Source organism: Patagioenas fasciata, chromosome 33, assembly GCF_037038585.1.
Source record: "Patagioenas fasciata isolate bPatFas1 chromosome 33, bPatFas1.hap1, whole genome shotgun sequence".
Taxonomy (NCBI): domain Eukaryota; kingdom Metazoa; phylum Chordata; class Aves; order Columbiformes; family Columbidae; genus Patagioenas; species Patagioenas fasciata.
Genome location: NC_092552.1, coordinates 2,544,788 through 2,565,896, shown reverse-complemented (window position 1 = coordinate 2,565,896; position 21,109 = coordinate 2,544,788). Strand labels below are relative to the sequence as shown.

Sequence of the window (21,109 nt, the reverse complement as noted above, 5' to 3'; positions counted from 1 at the left end):
ACCACTACGCACCATGGCTCTGTACCTGTTCCTCCTCAGGAAAGCACTCGTGTCATTAATCTGCTGTGAGATAATTGCAGCACATCGTTTCAAGACAGAGAAGCTGCCTTGACTTGCGGCTGCTCAGTCTGCAATGTAGGGAATAATTTTCACAGAGGGGAAGAGGGGTGTTTGGGGCAGATCCGCTGGACTTCTGGGGGTTCCTTATCACCCCTGGTCAGGCACAGGTTGTGTGTCATACTCAGGAAATGGGAATACATTCAGGATTAATTTTCTTAACCTGTCTCCAAAACTGTATGGCTGTGGATTTAGTTCTGGTGTCTGTAACGACAGCTCTGCCAAGTGGCTTTGGAAGGTATTCCTGGCCAACTGGCACCATTCCTTGGAGGAATGTGTGCAGCCCCGTGGTGCTCCCAAAAGCCAGTGTCAGCTGGTGACACTCGGGAGCTGGAATCTGGGGCAGATCTGCGGCCCTGGCTGACGCGCTTGCCCAGGGTACCCTGACACCGTGGGATTAAACCTGGGACAGAGCTATTGGAGTGGTGCCCAGCGGTGTATCCGAGGGAAGCCCTGATGCCCTGAGACAGCAACTGTTTCTGATGCTAATAATGTCGGAGTGGTTCCCAAGGCGTGTGTCCAACACGTAAGGAACTGGCTGGAGGCAGAGGCGCTGAAGCGTTATTTTTGTTGACCCAGTCTCGGGATCACACACCTGTTCCAGGTGAGCCGTTCTGCATTTGCTGAGCACAAGCTTTGTCTTCAGTCAGATGGTGCCACCAGCTGTTCCTGATCTGGATCACAAAGAAATAGCTTGTCCTGGAGAAAAAAAGAAAAAAAAAAAGAGTTCTTGTCACAATTCACTGGAAGAGAGGCTTTTTTTTAATGTTTGCCTGATGTTTTTTCATGAAGACCAGCATCTCCCGAGGTATTTTCACATGTAGAGGAGAGCAATAGTTTTGTGGAGTTTTCATTTGCTCTGCAGTGCTGCTGCTCTATTCCCAGCCTTCGTGGTCTTCTTAACATTCATTATTTACTCCCCTTGAGACTCTGTATCCTCTCTCTCCTTGATTTTACCAACATTTTGTTCTGTCATTCAATGTCATTCTGTGCTTGTTCTCCCCTCAGTCTCACTAAAGCCATGACCCAGCGTTTAATGCATCTTGATTGCCCTGATATACTTTGAGCCACAAAAAAATATTTATAAGGATTTCCTAGGCATATTCAGGTGGTTTTCTCTGCATTGTATAACTCATGCCGCCTTTTGCCTTTGAGTAGCTACTCTACATTTTTCTTATCCCTTATGATTCTCGGTGGGAATGAAGCTCGTGCGTAGGTCTGCAATCATTTTCAGTAGTGATAACTGATAACCCTTTTTTCACTTTAAAGCAAACTAGAACCGTATTGTGATATAGTAATATTTACGTATAGGCACATAGAGTTTTGCATGTTTGAGAGGAAAGCATTAATTAGAGTAATTTTTACTGTGTTGCTGGAGAAAACCGTTAGAGCAGGTGTCAAGTTCAGTGTTCATCACCATCTTCCTGTCACCCTCCCAGGCCTGTTTTCATCAATCATGCGAGAGCTGGCCAACATCACGCATGACGGTCCCAAGTGGATGGTACTAGATGGAGATATTGATCCAATGTGGATTGAGTCTCTTAATACTGTGATGGATGATAATAAGGTAATGAATATAAGTTAAAGAAGGAGATATTCTTTGACTGCATGGCATGGTTCAGCCTAAAAATGCAGATGCTGAAATAACACCTCCTAGAATAATGCGGTTGTGTTTCTTCAGATACACCAAACAATATCACATATAGAAAATGGTGCATGAGGGGAAATAGCGCAAATCATGGTTTCATTGTAATTTCCCTTCCTGGAACTGGGCTCATGGATAATCACAGATGTCCTGATTGTAACTCCAGGCCCTTCAAAAATAGGGTGGGGTCATAATTCCACACCTTTTTCCGCCGCTCGAAGGGAGTGCTGTTCCTTTGAGTCATGGAAGACAGTTCTACTACCTGCTGGAAATCAGCTGCATTCCCTCAAGGAACTGTGCTGGCAGCAACCAAGCTTTTTAGTGCAAAGTGCTGAATGCTTTTCATTCCTGTTCCTGGGGAAGATGTCATTCTGTCTGTCTGTCTGTCTGCCCAATGCAGGTGCTGACCCTGGCGAGCAATGAGAGAATCCCTCTGAACCCAACGATGCGGTTGGTGTTTGAGATCAGCCACCTGCGCACAGCCACCCCAGCAACCGTGTCCCGAGCGGGTGAGTCCTGGCCTGAGCTCCGCACTGGGATTTGCCGTGAACCCAGGAGGATCTCGTGCCATTAACCAGTCTTCTGTTGGCCAACTTGACTCCTGTTGCAAGTACCCAACCTGAGATCACAGCGGCCGTGGGTGGACAGGGCAGGTTTCTGACAGACAAACTGAGGATCCTGACCCCAAATGCACATGTGGAGCTGTCATCATCCTGGAGATTTACCCAGAGCACTCTGACTGTTGGTGGGTGATCATGGCTTCAGCGTTGCTGAGTGCTCCTGTTGTGCAAAGCCCTTTGGATGGACTTTATGAGGAGAAGGACAGTATCTGTCTCAAAGAGTTCTTGATCTTCTGAAGAAGTGCATGAAGCATGGGAGAAGGGAATGGAGGTGTCCCCTAGTTTTACACATGGGGAAATGGGGCCCAGAGCAATGAAACTGCTCAGACAAGACAATGTTCTGAATTTAGGGCAAGGTCATGAAAAGCGCCGTGGTTTCAAGGGTGAAGTTTCTTCACTGTTCATGTTTCTACTCTGCAGTGGGGCAGGAAAAGGGGGCAGGTAATGGGACGTCCCGTCATATTTGATAGGGTTTTAGTTGTGTGAAAGTACCTGGTAAACTCTGCTGGAAGAAAGGAACAGTTTCTGCTATGTCTTTACTATATGTTCTCTCTTACCCTGGGCCTAAAGGGATCCTGTACATCAACCCGTCGGATCTGGGCTGGAATCCTCCAGTGAGCAGCTGGATCGACAGGCGAGAGATCCAGTCCGAAAGAGCCAACCTGACCGTTTTGTTTGATAAGTACCTGCCCATTTGCCTGGACACCCTCAGAACAAGGTACCATCTGATGAGTGATTGTGTCACCCGTGGTGAGGGCATGGGGACACCTGCCACTGTCCAGCCCAGCTGTGCTGCGCTGGGTTGTGCTGCACATGATCCTCCTTGCCCCTGGAAGCCCTGAGCATCATTGGCTTAAGCTCAGAGAACCAGCAGGGCGAGGTGGGCAAAGTGACGCTCCTGCCTGTATCGTGTTGGTCAGATCTGGTTTTCATCTGATTTTGATTTGATTTTTATTGTATTTCCTGTATCAACTCTCTATCTCTTGGAAAATAATTCCGGCAGATCCCAAAGAGAAAGCTTTTCAGCCTCCTGATGTGTCAGGCTAGACCTGAGCCCACTCCACAAGTTATTTTTCATTAAGAACTTGGGTATTTGGAAGGGTCCTAGTGCTTCTTGGCTTGATTTGGCTTTAAAGCAGTGTCCACAGGGAAGTCATGTGGTTCTTGCTTATCATCATGTGAAACCATTCTCTTTCTCATACTGTGGTGAGGACTGGCCAAAGGAGAGTCCCAGAAAACTTAAGGGAGCATCTCCCATCCTCTACTTGCTTCCTATAGTTGCACTTTCCTTTAAAAACAAAAGAAAAATCAGTGAGCATGGGAGATGTCAGCCAAAAGGGGGATGTGTCAGAAGGGTCTGGAATCAGGACTTAAACATTGTGCTAGGGAACTTCTCTCTGTGGGACCAAGTTGGTTTTGACTGTTGGTAGCAAAGTCAATCGGACGTTTCCCATTCTGTTTGCTGAACATTGTCTCAGAGCGTGAAATCCACGGGATTAGCTGCAGGCAACCCTGAGCTGAGTGTTTTGGTAGCTTGCTTAATTCAGAAATCGTAGAACCAACCTTTCAAATAGCTATAATTACTTTATGGAGGACTTCAGTGCAGCTACAATATTAGTTTGGAATTCTGTAAGTGTAGCTTAAATGAATGTAAAATGGCAAGATGAAAGGGTTTATTTTATTACTCCTCTATTTGACCGCTTTTGAACTCATCGTGCTCGCAGGAAATCATTGCCTTTAGCAAGTCTTCCATTCTGCTTCTTTCAAGAAGATCAAAGTTTTAAAATGCTTGAAACTTCTGATTATTGTTATTACTTGTATATGTGCCGGTGCCAGCGGGTCTGAGTGTGAGAATGGGTGTTCTCTTTATTGTACCTGGGAATAGGACACGTACCGCTGACAAGCAGAATGCCAGTATTCTGAAAGAGCATTTCTAGTCTTCCTGGGTTGTGATGGACGTATTGCTTTCTAATTTCCATCCCTTAGATTTAAGAAGATTATTCCCATTCCTGAACAGAGTATGGTTCAGATGTTGTGCTACCTCCTTGAATGTCTCCTGGCAGAGGAGAACACACCTCCTGACTGTCCCAAGGAGCTTTATGAACTTTACTTTGTCTTTGCTGCCGTCTGGGCCTTTGGTGGATCAATGTTTCGAGATCAGGTAAGACGGAAGATGCCTCTTCAGCGTCTTTCACACAGTTTGTTTGTGTGGTTTTGTGTTGTTTTGATTTCTTCATACTTTCTGAAACATAGTGCTATGCCAGTAATGCTGTTTTCCTGGGGCTCTCATATAGGTGATAATGAACTAGAAACACAACAATTCCTTTTACGAAAGGCCTCGTTATCCAGGGTGTAACACCACCGGAGAACAGCTGAGGGGTCAGTGGTAAAGGTGGAGGGATGTTTGCTTATGCAGATGCATTTCACTGGGGAGAAACATAAGGTTAACTTATAGAAGCCTGTGGATGTGCATAATGTGATCAAATTAAGACTGATTTATCAGATGGATGTATCAGTGGAGCAGTCTTTCAGCCTTCTGACTGCACAGGTAGACGTGCTACATAACACAAACCAGCCGGTGTTTTGTCACCAGGGCAGAGCAGAGCCGGAGGAACAACCTCCCTTGACCTGCTGGTCATACTTTTCCTAAGGCACCCCAGGTGCCATTGACTTTCGTGGCCACAGGGGCACACCTACTCTTGGGTGGTTGCATCCCCTAGTCAGAGGACGCCTTATCCTCAGATCTAAAGTGTGTAGTCCTGATGTCTGGGTCTGCCCACACTGCACTGCTGTCAAGGGCTTGGAGATCCACGTCTGATCTCCGCTGGGCTTGTGTCAAACTCTGTGTTGTCTGGACTATGCGGGAGGTCTCTCCACGAATGTAACACCAGACACCCCTCCCCAGCTCGGGTGGAGGCACTGCCGTTCTTGATGGCTGCTCAAGTGCTCCCAGGGGTCTCTTTGTGTGTTTTCATGTACCTTAACGCCAGACCTAGAGTGTCTGCTGGTCTCTTCAGATTTGCTCCATGCCAAGGATCAGATGCTTCAGGAAGTGCTGAACAACACAGCTCAAGCTCAGCTGGGTGCTCACTTGGTGCCATCACACCTTGTGACCATTGAATGACCTGTGCGAGACCAGCTTCCTTGGTCCTTGTGGAGCCTCCATTTCCCATGTGGCAGCTGGGAAATACTCAGCCTTAGTGTTGCCAGTCTAGGATGACTTAAAGAAACAAAACGCAATAAAGCCTGGGAAGCACTACTTGTCTTTGCTTCAGCAGTACAAGCGCAAGTATGCTGGTGTGCGGTGCTGTGGCAGCTGGCCGCTGTGTTCCCCATGCCGCACAGTCAGTCTCGGGTGCATCAGGCCGGGCTCCTGCCTGCGGTAGTGGCTCTGGGTGGGCTGCAGGAGCAGCTGCAGGCACAGCGACCCTCCGGGAGGCTCCGCCGGGAGCCTGGCTGTGCGTTACTGCCCGCGATGCTCTGTAAATGTCAGAGCTGAGAGTGCGAGGATACAGCAGTCCGAGCAATGGGGAGCCTGATGAAAAATGATCCAATATAAAATCTGTTTATTGCTTTCCACCGAAGGTGCCCTTCGCGCTGACCTTTCGCGGCCGAAATGTCAGGAGAAACAGCCTGGGAGGCTTCCCACTACTCGGTGCTTGTTGGTGGGTAGCGGGGCCCCTGTATAAAAACAGATGATAGATTTGCCATTTCCTGGCTCTGAAATTAGCGGTAATCCATATGGGGTTTTTATTAAGGAAGTGGTTTGAATTCCGCACCGTTCTGGCAATAGAGCTGGGGCTGGAGTGGCTCCATTTAACCGCGGGGTCAGGGAGGGCGGGCAGCGCGGCACAGCGCGCTTGCAGGCGGTTTGGCTGTGCGGGGTAAGGGCACCCTTGTGGGAAAGCTTTTAGCAGCCACGCACGTCCCGCTCCACTGTGGGCGACTCTGCTGCCGCTGCTGAGGAGTTATAACAACAGGAGAATGGAGAATTACAGGGATTCTGCCTCTCTGAATAGCACGAGTCTGCAAAATCGTGGATACTATTAATGTGTTTTTCAAATCCACTGGTCTTTTGAGGGACTGTGGCTCAGGAGGCTTTATGGAGGACACTTGGTTCAGTTCAGCAACAAACCCAGGTTTCCTTATGGAGGCCGAGCAGCCTATGGACAATGTGTTGGTGACCCCACATTGTATGGCTATGGGGAGGAGAGACCCGCAGACACCCCAGGAACAAACTGTGCTGTTAAAACGGGCTAAATGATGCGTCCGGTATTTCACAAACATCTTTCTCACAGCAATTTTCCTCTCCTCCTCCCCTCCACCTCTCTCCAGTTCCCATTGTCCACATGGGAAGGTGTTTGGGCAGAATGGCTGGCCCAATGTCATACAGGAGACCTAGGGCAGAGGAGGGGACTAAGCACATTTGGTGAGTCCTGACCCAGCATCTAAAGCAAAACTGTCACCCCAGTTGAAAAAATTCAGATGCTCCAAAATCTCCATGTGTAGAAAGATACAATGGGGAAAAGCAAGGAAACGGGTGCTTTGAGGGGAATGTGGCAGCGCAGAATCACGGCGGGGTCAAAGGGGCAGCCCCTCGCTGCTGCTTTGGTACGCTGGTGTCTGCAGTCCTGCTTGTCTGAAACGTTGTGGCTTGAAAAGAAGCCAGAAGACAACAACTCACTCTGAATAGAGTGGTGTGATTGATGAGGAAAGGCTTTGGTGTGCATGCTGTGACTGACCATGAGCACAGATGTAGACGGATGTTGTGTCCTTGTCTGTTGGAAGAAGTAGGCACCAAGAATCAATCAAGCGGTCTGTTTAGTCATAGGCACGTATTTCTCTTTTTCAAATTGATCCATCTATCTAGTCTCAGACATACCACGAGTGATCAACACAGAGGATGAATTATTTAGATGAATAAATAGGACTGATGAGCAGAAATGAAGAAAATGAAAAATTAGGCTTAATAGCAGGAAAAATGATAAGAACTTTATGCTGTGGAATATATTTTAAGGACTAATCCCGCTCTGGTGGACTGGGATAGATAACATTCTCCATTACTAATGAATTGATCCAGATTAGTGTATTTTCTCCACTTTTTGTCTTATAGCTTGTGGACTACAGAGTGGAGTTCAGCAAGTGGTGGGTGGCAGAATTCAAGACTATCAAGTTTCCCTCTCAGGGCACAGTCTTTGACTTCTACATTGATCCAGAAACGAAGAAGTTTGAACCTTGGTCTAAACTTATTCCTCAGTTTGAATTTGATCCAGAAATGCCCTTACAGGTATGTGAACCTTGCACGTGTTTTGTCTGGGAAGAGCACGTGCATTTTAGTGACTGTATGCAGGCATTTCAATTGAAGTCTCCTTCGAGGTCAAGCACTTCATAATAAGAATGGCATTCCGTCCTGGTTTTGTTAAAAACAAGTTTCTCTTTTAGTGAATTTGCCTGTCAGGTAAAACCTTCATATCAGCTGCGTTTTCCTGGAGAACCAGATCCATGTTTTGGTAAACATAGCAATGGAATGTGAGGTTATTGATAAGGACAGATTCGCATCTCGCGAGAGGGGCAATGAGAAACAGGTGACCAAGAAACTGACAAACAGAGTATAACATCCCATTCACGTGAATACTTCATATAAAAGTGGGAGATCATGAGGATCTCGTCCATTTTGCTTATGGCCGAGATTAGGAGAGGACCTTGCTGGTCGTCCCTGCGAACTGAGGCCTCATGACAGACTGAATCCAGCTCCGGTTGGCTGCACAGTCCAGTCCAGGACTTCAGGTGCCAGCTCTGCAGTTGCTGGGGCTTTCAAGATTGGTTTTGTATATTTTGTATTATTTTCTCTATTCTTATTAGTAGCATTAGTAAAACATCTTTAATTTTTCCAATTCTCTTCTATCTATCCTTCTTTCCCTCCCAATCACCTGTCCTGAGTGGGAATGGGGGAGAGAGAGGGGCTGAAGGTGGGGGAGAGGGGGCTAACAACACATCTGCCATGGTTGTATTGTCACCCCACAATCAAAACCCTTGACACATTCTTTATGAAGTACAACTCAATTACCCATCTTTCTTTACTGTACTTTGACTGTGAAGACTCATCCTCCATCCATCTTCCAGAGCTGAGTGATGTACATGAGGCGCAGGCTCAGAGACACCTATGAGCCAGGGCTGGTGTGCCCAGGGTGCGGGATGGAGGTGCGTTTGGCCTGCAGAGAGAAGCAGGATGTGGGACAACGTAGGGACAAAGTCCCTGAGACACCATCTCGTCATTCTGCGTGGCTGAAAATAGGGTTGTTTATATGATTTGGACGAAAAATGAGAGTTGCTGCAGGTAGTGAATTGCGTTTGCCAGCTATGCCTTTCTTTCCTTTTAGAGGTGCCACAGTGAGCAGATGACTTGTAAAAATTGTTACCATTTTAGCAAAATGTGTGTTTGCGGGGAGATCCAGATGTTGCTCTCAGCATCCCGCTGTCATTGTTTCGTCTGTACAGATAGTTTGACTTGAATGGTTGGTAGCAGTGTATTGTTCCCTTCCTAGCGCCATCTAGAAACTCAGGTCACCGCACTCATTCCTGGCTCTCCCAGTTTGATGTCTCCTCAGAACATGGCAGTGGGGTGGTGCCACAGATGGGGACACTTACCTGCTCGTTTTGCCCCTCTCAGGCTTGCCTGGTGCCCACCACCGAGACGGTCCGTGTGCGGCACTTCATGGACAGGCTCCTGGAGCGCCGGCGCCCCGTGATGCTGGTGGGCAACGCCGGCACGGGGAAGTCTGTGCTGGTGGGGGACAAGCTCTGCTCACTGGATACAGACGCCTATGTGGTGAAGAAGGTCCCGTTTAACTACTACACCACCTCTGCCATGCTGCAAGGTAAGACAATGGCTGAGGTGTGGGACTTCTGCCTGGCAGGTCACCAAATTCCTGGGGTGTCCGTCGGGGTTTGGAGCTGGGTGTGCACTGTGGGCACTGCACTGGCACCCACTGACTCTTAAATCCCACTGTGAAACTCACTGGTCCGCAGACTCCTGGTTTTATGGAAAATGGCATTTCCCAACATGAGGGATTGAATTCTGAACACCACGACTCTGGTTCAGGGCTGTGCAAAGCACACACTTAAATCTGCTGCTGTTCTCTACAGCACACAGCTCGTACTTGACTTGAGGTGTGTCTTTAATACGCTTGAATTTAAGCCCGTGCTGAATAGAATGGGTTGCTTGGCTGGGATCTAAGCTGTCCTCAGAGTGCAATGATGGGAATTGCATCCCAGTTGTCGGTGAGGACAGTGCTAATGGGGATGTGCAGGTGCTGCTGGTTCCTGGGCTGTCCCCCGCATCCTGATGCAGCCCCGTGTGCTCCCACGGAGCGGGTGCCACATCCCACCGCCCCAGGGGACACGGCTGCTGACCCTGGGAGGCTCTGACCTGGGGAAGCCCATGAGAATATCTTTGATGAGGATTTTGGCACATCAGTGAAAGATGAAGTTTGAGACCAGGATAAGGTCAGTTCTGCTGTGTAGTCTTTTCACAGATGAAGAGAAAGAGGGAATTGTTGAAAAGTGACTCATTTTGGAATGGTATTTTCACTTTCAGTTGACCTAAAGAGAGAGGATAATTTTCTACATGTATTTATTAATCAGGAATGAAACAACCTTGCTTGTTTTGAGTTGAACAACAGCTGTGGGTCACTGTAAACCAAAATAACTTCCTTTATGGAGTTTGGTCTGACCCAAGTGTCCTGAAATCCCTTTACTCCCTCTACAGGACCAGCACCAGTGAGACCAAGGTTTTAACCTTCACCATGTGGGTTTTTCCTGGCCAGGTGGCCCTGGGGCGAACACGCTCACGGCCATGAGCATCACAGCCCCTGTCTGTGCTCTGCTGGGCTCCCGACACTGCAGATGTTTTAAGGAAGGTGTCAGAGTTTAAAGTTGCCCTGTGGGACTGATCCACTCGCAGAGGTGACAGCACAGGCTCAGCCCACGCTGTGTCACCTGGGGCTGTGTCGTGGAGTCACGGCAGCTTTCTGGGGCAGGTCTGAAGGGTTTTGGGTCTTGCTAGTGTGTGATGGCTGCAGTCTCCCTCCTCCCTCCCAGGTGCCCCTTTGCTTTTTTCCCTGTGTTGGGGTCTCTGCAAAATGCCTTTGAGCTGCTAAATGGGCTGAGCTGTCTGTCTGTCTGTCTGTCTGTCTCTCTGTCCAGCTGCCTGGGTGGGGGACAAAGATGCTGAGGGACCTAGAGATTCTTTCTTATGGGGAGAGACTGAGAGCTCTGGGGCTGTTGAGCTGGAGAAGAGAAGCTGAGAGGGATCTGATCAATGGGATCAATATGTCAGGGTGGCTGTCAGAGGATGGACCAGAGTCTGTTCAGTGGTGCCCAACGCCAGGGTGAGGGGCAGCGGGCACAGACTGAAACACAGGAGGCTCCATCTGAACATGAGCAGAAACTTGTTTGCTGGGAGGTGCCAGAGCCTGGCCCAGGCTGCCCAGGGCGGGTGTGGAGTCTCCTTCTCTGAGACATTGAAACCCGCCTGGACCCACCTGTGTGATCTGCTCTGTGACCCTGCGTGAGCAGGGGGGTTGGACTGGGAGATCTGCAGAGGTCCCTTCAGCCCAACCAGCCTGGGATCCTGTGATTCTGTGAATGTGCAGCCGTTTGTCTCCAGCTGGATGGGCGAGTGTGTGCAGGTGTTATTTGTACAGGCAGACCTGGCACCGTGTCCCTGGTCATGAGCTGTGGGCTGAGTCAGTGATTTTCTTCCCCTGCACAGAGGAGCAAGTTGTCTTGTGTGTGGATGAAGATGTGGTGGTGAGATTTGCATTGAGAAGCATGATTTATACTGCTTGGCCTGGATCCCTGCTGCTCATTTTTTAGAGTTAATTTGTCCCTTTTTGTGTAGTTTGTCACTTGGCTGCTTTATTCTTTTCCCCAGCAGGCACATCTTTAAATTTGTAAAACATGGGCACAAAGTAATTTTGGATTTTTTCTTACTTAAAAAAGATCCTAACCTGAGTTCCAGTAGTTCCTTAGACAAGGTGCCTGTTGCTGCAGAGATGTATAAGATGCAGCCCTTAGGGGAAGCAGAGTTGTTGTTCAACCCATCCCTGCATCCTGTGGCTTCCAGAAGCGCCGTGTGCACAGGGGTTAAAAGGAGCCCAACACTCTCTCTGCCTGAACCTGGGGCCAGTTTGGGGATTTTCTGTAGTTTATTGTGACTAAATACCACATTCTGTGGCATTTGCCCTGGGCCTCGCTCTGCTTCGTGCCCTCTTGGGCCTCTGCCCCTCCATCAGATGTAGCCCTGACTTCTGTCATTCAGAGAAATTGCAATAAATCTTGTGGTTTTTTTTGTTTGGGTTCTTTTTTTCCCTCTCCCTTGCTCACCAGCCAGAAGGTACGAGGTGTCCAGACTGTTTCTTTGAGGTGCTGGTTTGAGTATGTGTCAGGATCTCACACAGACACACCGCCCCTTATTATTATTGTGAGATACGGCTTTGAATTAAAATACCACTTCCACGAACATGTCACTTGATCCCCAGTAATTGCATTTCAGTGTGATGAATCTCTTGCATACTTGTTTAACCTCAAAAAGGGCTGATTTTATATGTTAATTAGGGACTAATTAAATTTAAATTAAATGCTTATTTGAAACACTTAATTTAACTTGCTACCAGAAATTTCAAATATTGTGGTTTTATTGAACGGGGAGAGAGGCTCCGCTGAGGAAAGATTCATCATTTTTCGTAGCACAATCCATTCCTTTGTGCAGCAACTGTCTGTGACAAGAAATCAGCTGCGTTTTGAGTGGTGAGCAAGGCGAGCTGTCTGCAGTGCACCCAAGCAGGAAAAACCCAGCGTTTTGAAAGGCCTGTGATCTGAAACAAACCAACGGAATATAAATCTTCCTTAACAACTTTTGCACGTGATAATAAATGGCTTAAAAAAACTCCCAGTCCCGTTTACATTTGCCAGTCTTCCCTAATTACAAAGAATTGCTACTTACCGTGTGCTGCTTTATAGCACCTTATAGGTCTGTTGCCAACCCAAAACTGCTAATGAAACAAATTCTTCGAGTAAGCACAGGGCAGAAAACCCACCCGGGGTCTGGGCAGAGGAGCGTTGCTTCCGTTTGCTTTTCCACTTACTGAGACAGTAAAGGTTGCCTGGGCTGCAATCAGAGGAATCAATAACCTATAGAACATGATGTGCAGCGACGTGGGGTGATTTTTATTAAATATCAGCCCAGGATTATAAATATTCCCCACGTTTTATGAGCTAGAGCAACATATGACCCCAGCCTTCTGCTAAAACAAATTAAAGTCTTCCAAGGCTTTGAAATGCGAAACTGTTCTCTCCGTGCTTTCCTTTGCGTGTGCGTGACCCTACTTGAAACTAGGTGGTAATTTGACAGCTCGTGTTGGAATTAAGTCTTGTCACATTATCTGGAGGGTTGGGTAACGCTGGTGAGAAGATCAGGGAACTTATGATTATTTGATGCATTTAAATAAAAGTGTCATGTTGGTTGTTCTGAAGATGTCCAGGAATTTGGCCCTGAGATCGCCTATTTTTGTCTAACAGGGTAAAAGATGCATATATTCACAAAACCAGCAGCTTTGCTTGTGGGCTTCTGTGCCCACAGCATCCATCTCCCTTTCTCCATCGCAGCGCCCAGTGCCTGCTGCCCTGGCCACGCTGCAGTTGCCGCATCGCCGGGGCAGGCAGCAGGGGACGCTCACTGCTCTGGCACAGCCACCTCTGCAAGCAAGATTTCGTTTAAAAAATTATGCAGAAGAGATTCAAAAGGCTTTATCTTGCATGAAAAGCTCTTGTTTGCTCTGAGGTAGACATGTTTTGTAGCAGACGAAGTTTGTTGTATTTTTGTTTGGAAGGAAGAGTTGAGAGCTTTCTGATTTAAGTCAAACCAAAGTGCTGACCAAGGGTCCCTGCAGGGCTCCCAGCTGCACTGTAGAATCATAGAATCAGTTTGGTTGGAAGAGACCTTCAGGATCATCGAGTCCAACCGTAACCCAGCTCTAGCACTCTAGTCCCTGAGAACCTCATCTCCACGTCTGTCCAACCCTCCAGGGCTGGTGACTCCAGCACTGCCCTGGGCAGCCTGTTCCAATGCCCCACAGCCCTTTGGGGAAGAAATTGTTCCCCAGATCCAGCCTCAGCCTCCCCTGGTGCAACTTGAGACCATTTCCTCTGCTCCTGGCGCTTGTTCCTGGGGAGCAGAGCCCGACCCCCCCTGGCTCCAAGCTCCTTTCAGGCAGTTCAGAGATCAGAAGGTCTCCCCTCAGCTCCTGTTCTCCAGCTGAACCCCCAGGCCCCTCAGCTGCTCCTCATACAGCTGCAGCTGGGGGACATCTCAGCTCCTTGAGGGGCCGCTGTAGCTACACACAGCACAGCATTGAGCTGGGCTGAGAAATCATTTTTATTTTGCAGCAGTTGCTCTCCCAGTAGATGAGCTTTGCACCTCTGCCTCCCTACAGGTATGCTTGAGAAACCTCTGGAGAAAAAGGCTGGTAGGAATTATGGCCCTCCAGGTACCAAGAAGCTCGTGTACTTCATTGATGATCTCAACATGCCCGAGGTGGACGCTTACGGGACAGTGCAGCCCCATACGCTGATCCGGCAGCACCTGGACTACGGCCACTGGTAGGAGCCTGCTTGGGCTTGGTTGTCGGAGACCTTTTTGTTCAGCTCCAGTGCTGGGGAGTGGGTTTGAGAGAATCTCAAAGCGTGGGTCCCTCTTCCCATTGCATACTGCTGGGCTAGAGCTGGTTGGGAGGCTCTGGGTGAACTGAGAGTTGAGCACCCTCAGGGCTTCCCCTGTCCCCAGCAAACAAATTCACTTAGAATCACAAAACGTCCTGAGCTGGAAGGGACCCGCAAGGATCATCGAGTCCAGCTCCTGTCCCTGCACAGGACAACCCCACAGTTCACACCGTGTGTCCGAGGACGTTGTCCATCGCTTCTTTAATACCGCTTGATTGCTTACTCATAGCTGGGTTGAGAGGAGCTTTGCTCTGCTCTTGCTGTGGCTTGTGACTGTGGTCCCAGCGCAAAGCCTGCGAGGGGAGCGCGATGCTCGGCCTTGCTGCCCCGCGACGCTGAGAGCAGAGGCGGCTGTGGATTTGGCCTCAGCTGGGGTGAACCCCCCTGCTGTGAGCACCTAACATTGTCTTCTGTCAGGCAGCAGCAAACAACCATTATCTAGGCAGAGGTGATTTGAAGGAAAAGCAGTGACTGTTTCGGAAGGAGATTGGTGTGTTTTACACTTTAGCCAGCATCTCTGTGTGGGACATGAATATTTGCATCTCTCCACAGGGAATACAGGGCAGGGACGCATTGCAATTTCCACTCTCCTCAGCTGTGTGCATGCCTGAGCTCTGCCAAAAGCTTCCGAGGAACAGAGACAGTGGAGCGGAGGCAGAAATCTTGGGCTGTGGGTGTCAGGGAAGTCAGGCAGATAGAGGGTGAGGGAGCTGCGAGGGAGCGTTGGAGGCACAAGGGGCTGCAGCGAGGAGTAGGGGGATGCAGTGAGGCGCAGAGGGATGCAACGAGGTGTGGGGGATGGAGTGAGGCATGGGGGATGCAGCGAGGTGCGGTGGGATGCAGCAACGTACAGGGGATGCAGCGAGGTGCGGGCGGATGCAGCAACGTACAGGGGATGCAGCGAGGTGCGGTGGGATGCAGCAACGTACAGGGGATGCAGCGAGGTGCGGGGGGATGCAGCAACGTACAGGGGATGCAGCGAGGTGCGGGGGGATGCAGCAACGTACAGGGGATGCAGCGAGGTGCGGTGGGATGCAGCAACGTACAGGGGATGCAGCGAGGTGCGGGGGGATGCAGCAACGTACAGGGGATGCAGCGAGGTGCGGGGGGATGCAGCAACGTACAGGGGATGCAGCGAGGTGCGGGGGGATGCAGCAACGTACAGGGGATGCAGCGAGGTGCGGGCGGATGCAGCAACGTACAGGGGATGCAGCGAGGTGCGGGCGGATGCAGCAACGTACAGGGGATGCAGCGAGGTGCGGGCGGATGCAGCATGCCATGGGTCCCCTCCCAGACACATCGAGGCCTTCTGCCCATGTGCTCAGCAGTGCCCACTGGGCACTGTATTGCATGCAGGAAGTTATCATCTCACCAATATAATAGGCTCAGGTAGGATCTCTCAGCAAAGCATATTTTATTAACGATTTTGCAAGGTCGGGTGTTCCACCTAAAGGTAGGCACACAAAACAGGGCAAAAAGCCACTGCTTATATCCACCCCTAATCCCAACTGCAAATTCCCTCCCCAGTTCCCCGTTGGTTGGGTACGGCAGGGTTTACAGACTACCTGACACTTCCTAGCTGCCCAGGCTCAGTTTACCTGTCTCACGACTCCATTCTAATAACCCTTCCCATTATTTCTTTATTTTCATTGAAGGTGTGTTTTCTTGACTGTCTGAATTTTAACCACTGGAATGGTTTTCAATTCCTCCACACCCGCTCTGGGCAGCCTGGGCCAGGCTCTGGCACCTCCCAGCAAACAAGTTTCTGCTCATGTTCAGATGGAGCCTCCTGTGTTTCAGTCTGTGCCCGCTGCCCCTCACCCTGGCGTTGGGCACCACTGAACAGAGTCTGGTCCATCCTCTGACACCCACCCTGAGATATTGATCACATTGATCAGATCCCTCTCAGCTTCTCTTCTCCAGCTCAACAGCCCCAGCTCTCTCAGTTTCTTGTCACAAGAAAGGTGCTCCAGATCCCTTAGCATCTTTGTAGCCACCGCTGGACTCTCTCCAGTAATTCCTTGTCCTTCTTAAACCAGGGAGCCCAGGACTCCCTGTCCTCCCCTGGCAGCAGCAGCCTGCTGACCCTTGTCATGTCCCACCTGGCGCTATGGTTGGGGGAAGTGTGACTGAGATTTGTCAGTCCCCTGGGTTGGAAAAAAGTACATACAATCCTGAAGGTCCACAAACAAAAGACCTTTATTTTTTGTAGCTTGGTCCAATTGGCAAATGACTCAGTGGCAGAAGGATTTATGTTACTTAAGCTCAATCGATAAACAGTTTAGCAGTGAAAAGATTCACATGAAAGAGTTTTGTGGCACAAGTGGGGCTCTAAACCTTATGTTACTGTATTACTCACAAAAAGGAAGGCAAAGAAATAGGAATATAGGAAGGAAAGAGAGAGGAAGAAAAGAAGGGGAAAGGAAGGGGGAAGGAAATGGGAAGGGAAGGAAAAGGAAAGGGAAAGGAAAGGTCTCACCACCCTTAGGGCTCCGTGGTGTGTTTGAGGGGTTTATAGTCTCAGGTCCAGTTCCTATGCAGGAATGCTTGGGTCTGTAGTCAGGGTTCAGCACCCTGTGGTGTGTGGTTCGGTTCCCGTGGTCAGCCCGGTGGGTGGAAGGGTCCCCAGGGTGGCACCCTGCCCGTGCTGGCACAGGTTTTATAGGGTTTATAGCCCTCGGGATCACCTGGGCTTTTGTGCAGGCGTCACTGGGGGTGATTGTGGAAGATGGGGGAGGCCCGGAGGGTCTCTCAGCCTGGGCCTTGACACCGTGTCGGGCCTGTCAGCGCACAGGCTGCGTGTCCTTCAACACAGCACTGCCTGTGTCACCCAGCCTTTGTCTGTGGCTGTCACCTCGGCCTTGACATGTAAATCACCATTCACCTGCTCACGATGGCCCGTCTCCCATGGCTGGGTGTTGCAGGGCTGGGTTTGCCACAGTGTTTGAGAGTCACCCTTGTAGTCTCTCACACCCTGTCCCGGGTTGGGATCAAACCAGAGACACTCCTGCTGTTTTCTGCCATTTCCATGCAAGTGAAGAGTATGGCCCAGGGGCTTTGCTCAGTGCTTATTACTGATAGAAATATTAGCTACAGGTTGTTGAAGCTGAAGGATTTCCACCAGGAGCAGGACTCGCGTGTGCCAGGCCGTGTACAGATAGGCCGGCAACCTGGGCCTGGGCCTCATCTTGGCAAGACGCAGAATTTGACCCCCTGAAGACAAGCGGCCTCTGGCAGCCCAGGGACACGTACTGAGAGAGGCAGTGGCCGTGGTCACTGTGCTGCTGCTTGTGTTTTGCCCGAAGGTACGACCGGACCAAGCTGTCGCTGAAGGAGATCACGAACGTGCAGTATGTGTCGTGCGTGAACCCGACGGCGGGGAGCTTCACCATCAACCCTCGGCTGCAGGTAAAGCCCTGCACAACGGCAGGTGCATCGCTGGGTTTATTTTGGGGTGGATCATTTAAACGTGAGGTTAGAGGACAACCACTGGCAGATCCTGCTGTTGTTTTATCAGTACAAATGGCACGAATCTGTCGAGTGACTGTGATTCCTAATAGTGAAGCACCGAACTGGGTCCCTTATTCCCTTGTTTGTTTTTCCTCGCATTCTGCAGCTCCGTCAGAGGAGGAAGTCAAAAGTTGCCAGCCAGCTTAACACCTACTTTCAGGACAACCTTCTGGTCCATACAGGCAGATTTTGCCTTCATTTAGCTCGTATTTCGCTCTGAAGCATGGTGCATTAACGCCGCCTGCTTTCCAGAATTGTCTGCTGCAGCTGTCAGTAAAAAGAGGTGTGGGGGAGAAACCCAAACGAAGAAAACAGACAAAACTAAAAAAAAACCCAAGCCACACCAAAACACAACAACAACAAAAACCCCAACAAACCCCAAACCAAGCAACCAAACAAAACCAACAAAACAAAGAACACCAAAACCAACCAACCAACCAAATCCCCCCAAAAACCTAACCGAACAAAAAAACCCCAAGCCAAACAAAAAGCAGTTCAAGCGCTGCTGATAACAGAAGATTTGGGAAGAGATCTTAAACATTAGACTTTGATTTTTGGGAGCTGCCAACCGATGGAGGGACTGGGTAGCAGTGAGCAAAATTCATTTCATCATAGAGAAACCTAATGACCAGAGTCAGCTTGGACCCTGGCTCCTCTTCAGCAAGGTGTGGAGTTAAAATGAAGTGTCCCATGGGCAACTTTGCAAGTTCCAAATTAGTAAAGAGGTCCTCTGGGAGATGGCGCCTTCCAGGGGCTGCTCTTAATAGAGACAGTGACTGGGCTTTGTCAGAGGTCGGTGGGACCTTCAGAGCCCTTTGGCTCTTCAATGGACTGCACTTCCAGTGTAGCATTGGTGAGATGCAGTTGAAAATCCCTGGTTTAGTGAGCAGAGTGATGTCACTTCCCACCTGAGCTCTGCTGGCAAACTGGGAGAGGGAAATAACCTTGTTCAGGTGGACTGCAAATCAGAGAATCATAGAACAACCCAGGTTGGAAGGGACCTCAAAAGATCATCTGGTCCAGCATTTCATGGGAAAGGGAGCCTAGATGAGATTATCACAGCAAATCCCCAAGGGCATTTTGCTTGAAAGGTGTTTTTCTACCTCTCTGACCTTTCCATGCCTTCCTTTCTCTCCCTCAGCGTCACTTCTGTGTCTTCGCGCTGTCCATCCCTGGGCAGGATGCCTTGTCCAGGATCTATAGCACCATTTTAACGCAGCACCTGACAAGTGGAAATTTCTCGGGGGCTGTGCAAAAATCAGCTCAGCAGCTGATTGCCCTTGCCCTGGGACTGCACCAGAAAGTAGCCGCTACATTCCTTCCAACAGCCATCAAGTTCCACTACATTTTCAACTTGAGAGACTTCTCCAATATCTTCCAAGTAAGTGCAGTTGCTGTCCTGTGGGACTTGAAGCTTGTCCCGATGCTACAAGAGGCTGCGGAGCTGTGTTCCTCTAGCTCTGGTGGGCAGAATGCAGTCTCCTACCTAAAAATGACACAGCACATGTGTGCCCTGAGTAAAGTGGGTGACCTTAGGCCATTCCTTAATTCCTTGTTAGTTTTGGATGGATTCCAGAACCATTGCCCATGGCTTTGAGAAGCTTAGTTACTTTCCAGCCTCTTGTGGTCAGCGGGGAGGGATGAGTAGTTCCAGATGGATGTGCAGGTTTGGGGTGGGTTGAAACGCCCTCTGGCTGTAGAAGGGACCAGCTGAAGGGAGCTTTGGGCTTCCGACTTCAGCACTTAAATGACTGATGGTGAGTGCGATGGAGCTGCGCTCATCTTTGGGAGCCTCAGTTCCACACGTGTAAATGTGGGGATTAATGGCACTGTTCCACCACACAGGCAAATTATTTTATTGTACTGAAGCAGGTGGTGGATAGTTAGTGGGTTACTGGCCCTGAAGTTAGATCCAGCTTAGCTTGTTGGCCTGTACTGGCATGTCCTCTTAGCTTCTTGATGGTCAGATGCTCAGTATGTGCATGAAGGGTGGCATTTAAAAAGGTGATAATTGAATCAAACCCAGCTTTGACTTAATTGCTAAAACTGAATTTCCACCAGAGCCAGTTCTGTACCAAGGGGAAGTTGTTCAGATTTAGAAATATTTTCTTCCAACAACGGAGAGACTTTTTTTTCCCCTGAAATCTCATACTTTGAAGCAGTAGATATTACTGCTCAAAGAGCCTTTCAGAGTTTAAGGCTGATTAGTAAAATTTGAGAAGGTTCTCAGCAGCCAAATCGAGAGGTTTGGAACACCATAAACTCTTGTAGAACCCCGGTTTGTAACTTGTTGCTGTCCTTCTTAACGCCTGTTCTCCTAAGTACGTACTGAAAGTTTGGTGCCTTGTGGTCTGGTCCATCACACAAGAACTGAAGTAATGACGTAGTGGGAAATGCAAAAACAGGGCCTTGAAAAAGTTAATAACTCTTTTGTGCCAAGAAAGAATCAGACCTGTCACTTATGCTCAGCTAAACATCAGCAGCTTTTGATGTTAGATGTGGGTCGTGTTAACTCCTGACTTCTAGTTAATCTGTGCTTTGAAAGGCAGAGAGAGAAAAGCAGCATTTCCATGGGAAGCTTTAATTTTAACTGTAACCTGCTTGAAAGGTGCTCAGGTTGTGGGATATTAGGAAATGTCCTGCCAGGTCTGGATGCTGGGGCAGGAGCAGCGACTGAGCTCAGGTGTTGTTTTGTTTATCGCGTGGCTTCAGGAGTGGGGGAGTCTGGCTCCTGGGCTTCATAATGTTTATTGAAATAGTGGTCCAATTTTTCTTGAAATCCTTCCTTACCTTTTGGATTCATTCTTGATTATTCCTTCACATTAAATATTCTTGAGTTTTTGAGATCTCCTGATATCCTGTTTGTCCCTACGGGAACACAATTTTCTTCCTGAAATTGAGTGTGAAAGAAGCTCTGGACTCCGGGAATGCATTTCCATGTGTTACTTTCATTCAGTCTTCATAAACTCATAATTTAGCTCACACTCTCTTGTCCAAACCCTTCTTGTGCAGTGCTGGCTTCAAAGTCAGGTCAGGCTGATCAGCCAAGTTTTGAATGTTTCCATGACTGGAGTTCCCATAACCTCTCCGACCCTTGTCACACCACTAAACCCACTCCACGGTGAAGCTGATTTATTTTTATTTCAGTTGGAATTTCCCTTCCTGCAGTTTGTTACCTCTTGTCCTTTTGCTATACACCTCCAAAAAAAATTGGCTCAGTCTTCTCTATAACTCCCTATTAGGTAGTTGTAGACAGAGTGTCGAGGGTTAGGATTGCGGGGTGACAATCAAACCCTGGCAGATGTATTGTTAACCTCTTCTCCCCCCCACTTCCCCCTTTTGCCCCTCCCTCTCCCCCCTTCCCACTCAGGACAGGCGATCAGGAGGGAAAGAAGGACAGAGAGAAGGGAGTTGGAAAAGTTAAAGATGTTTTACT

The 21,109-nt window shown here is 49.1% G+C and overlaps 1 protein-coding gene across 3 annotated transcripts; it reads left to right on the top strand.

Moving 5' to 3' along the window:
* The first annotated feature begins 4,020 nt into the window (after window positions 1–4,020).
* On the top strand, window positions 4,021–20,517 carry LOC136115824 (dynein axonemal heavy chain 9-like). Of its 3 annotated transcripts, none has more exons than XM_071800814.1 (6): window positions 4,021–4,543; window positions 7,496–7,669; window positions 8,975–9,260; window positions 13,878–14,043; window positions 17,469–17,571; window positions 18,815–20,517. In XM_071800814.1, the coding sequence occupies exons 1-6, from the start codon at window positions 4,403–4,405 to the stop codon at window positions 19,268–19,270; spliced, it is 1,326 nt and encodes a 441-aa protein (XP_071656915.1). In that variant the 5' UTR covers window positions 4,021–4,402; the 3' UTR covers window positions 19,271–20,517. The 3 variants fall into 3 exon arrangements, with proteins under 3 accessions (XP_071656915.1, XP_065718121.1, XP_071656916.1); XM_065862049.2 differs by having other exon boundaries at window positions 4,026–4,543; window positions 9,053–9,260; XM_071800815.1 differs by lacking the exon at window positions 4,021–4,543 and adding an exon at window positions 6,732–6,811.
* Window positions 20,518–21,109: the final 592 nt, after the last annotated feature.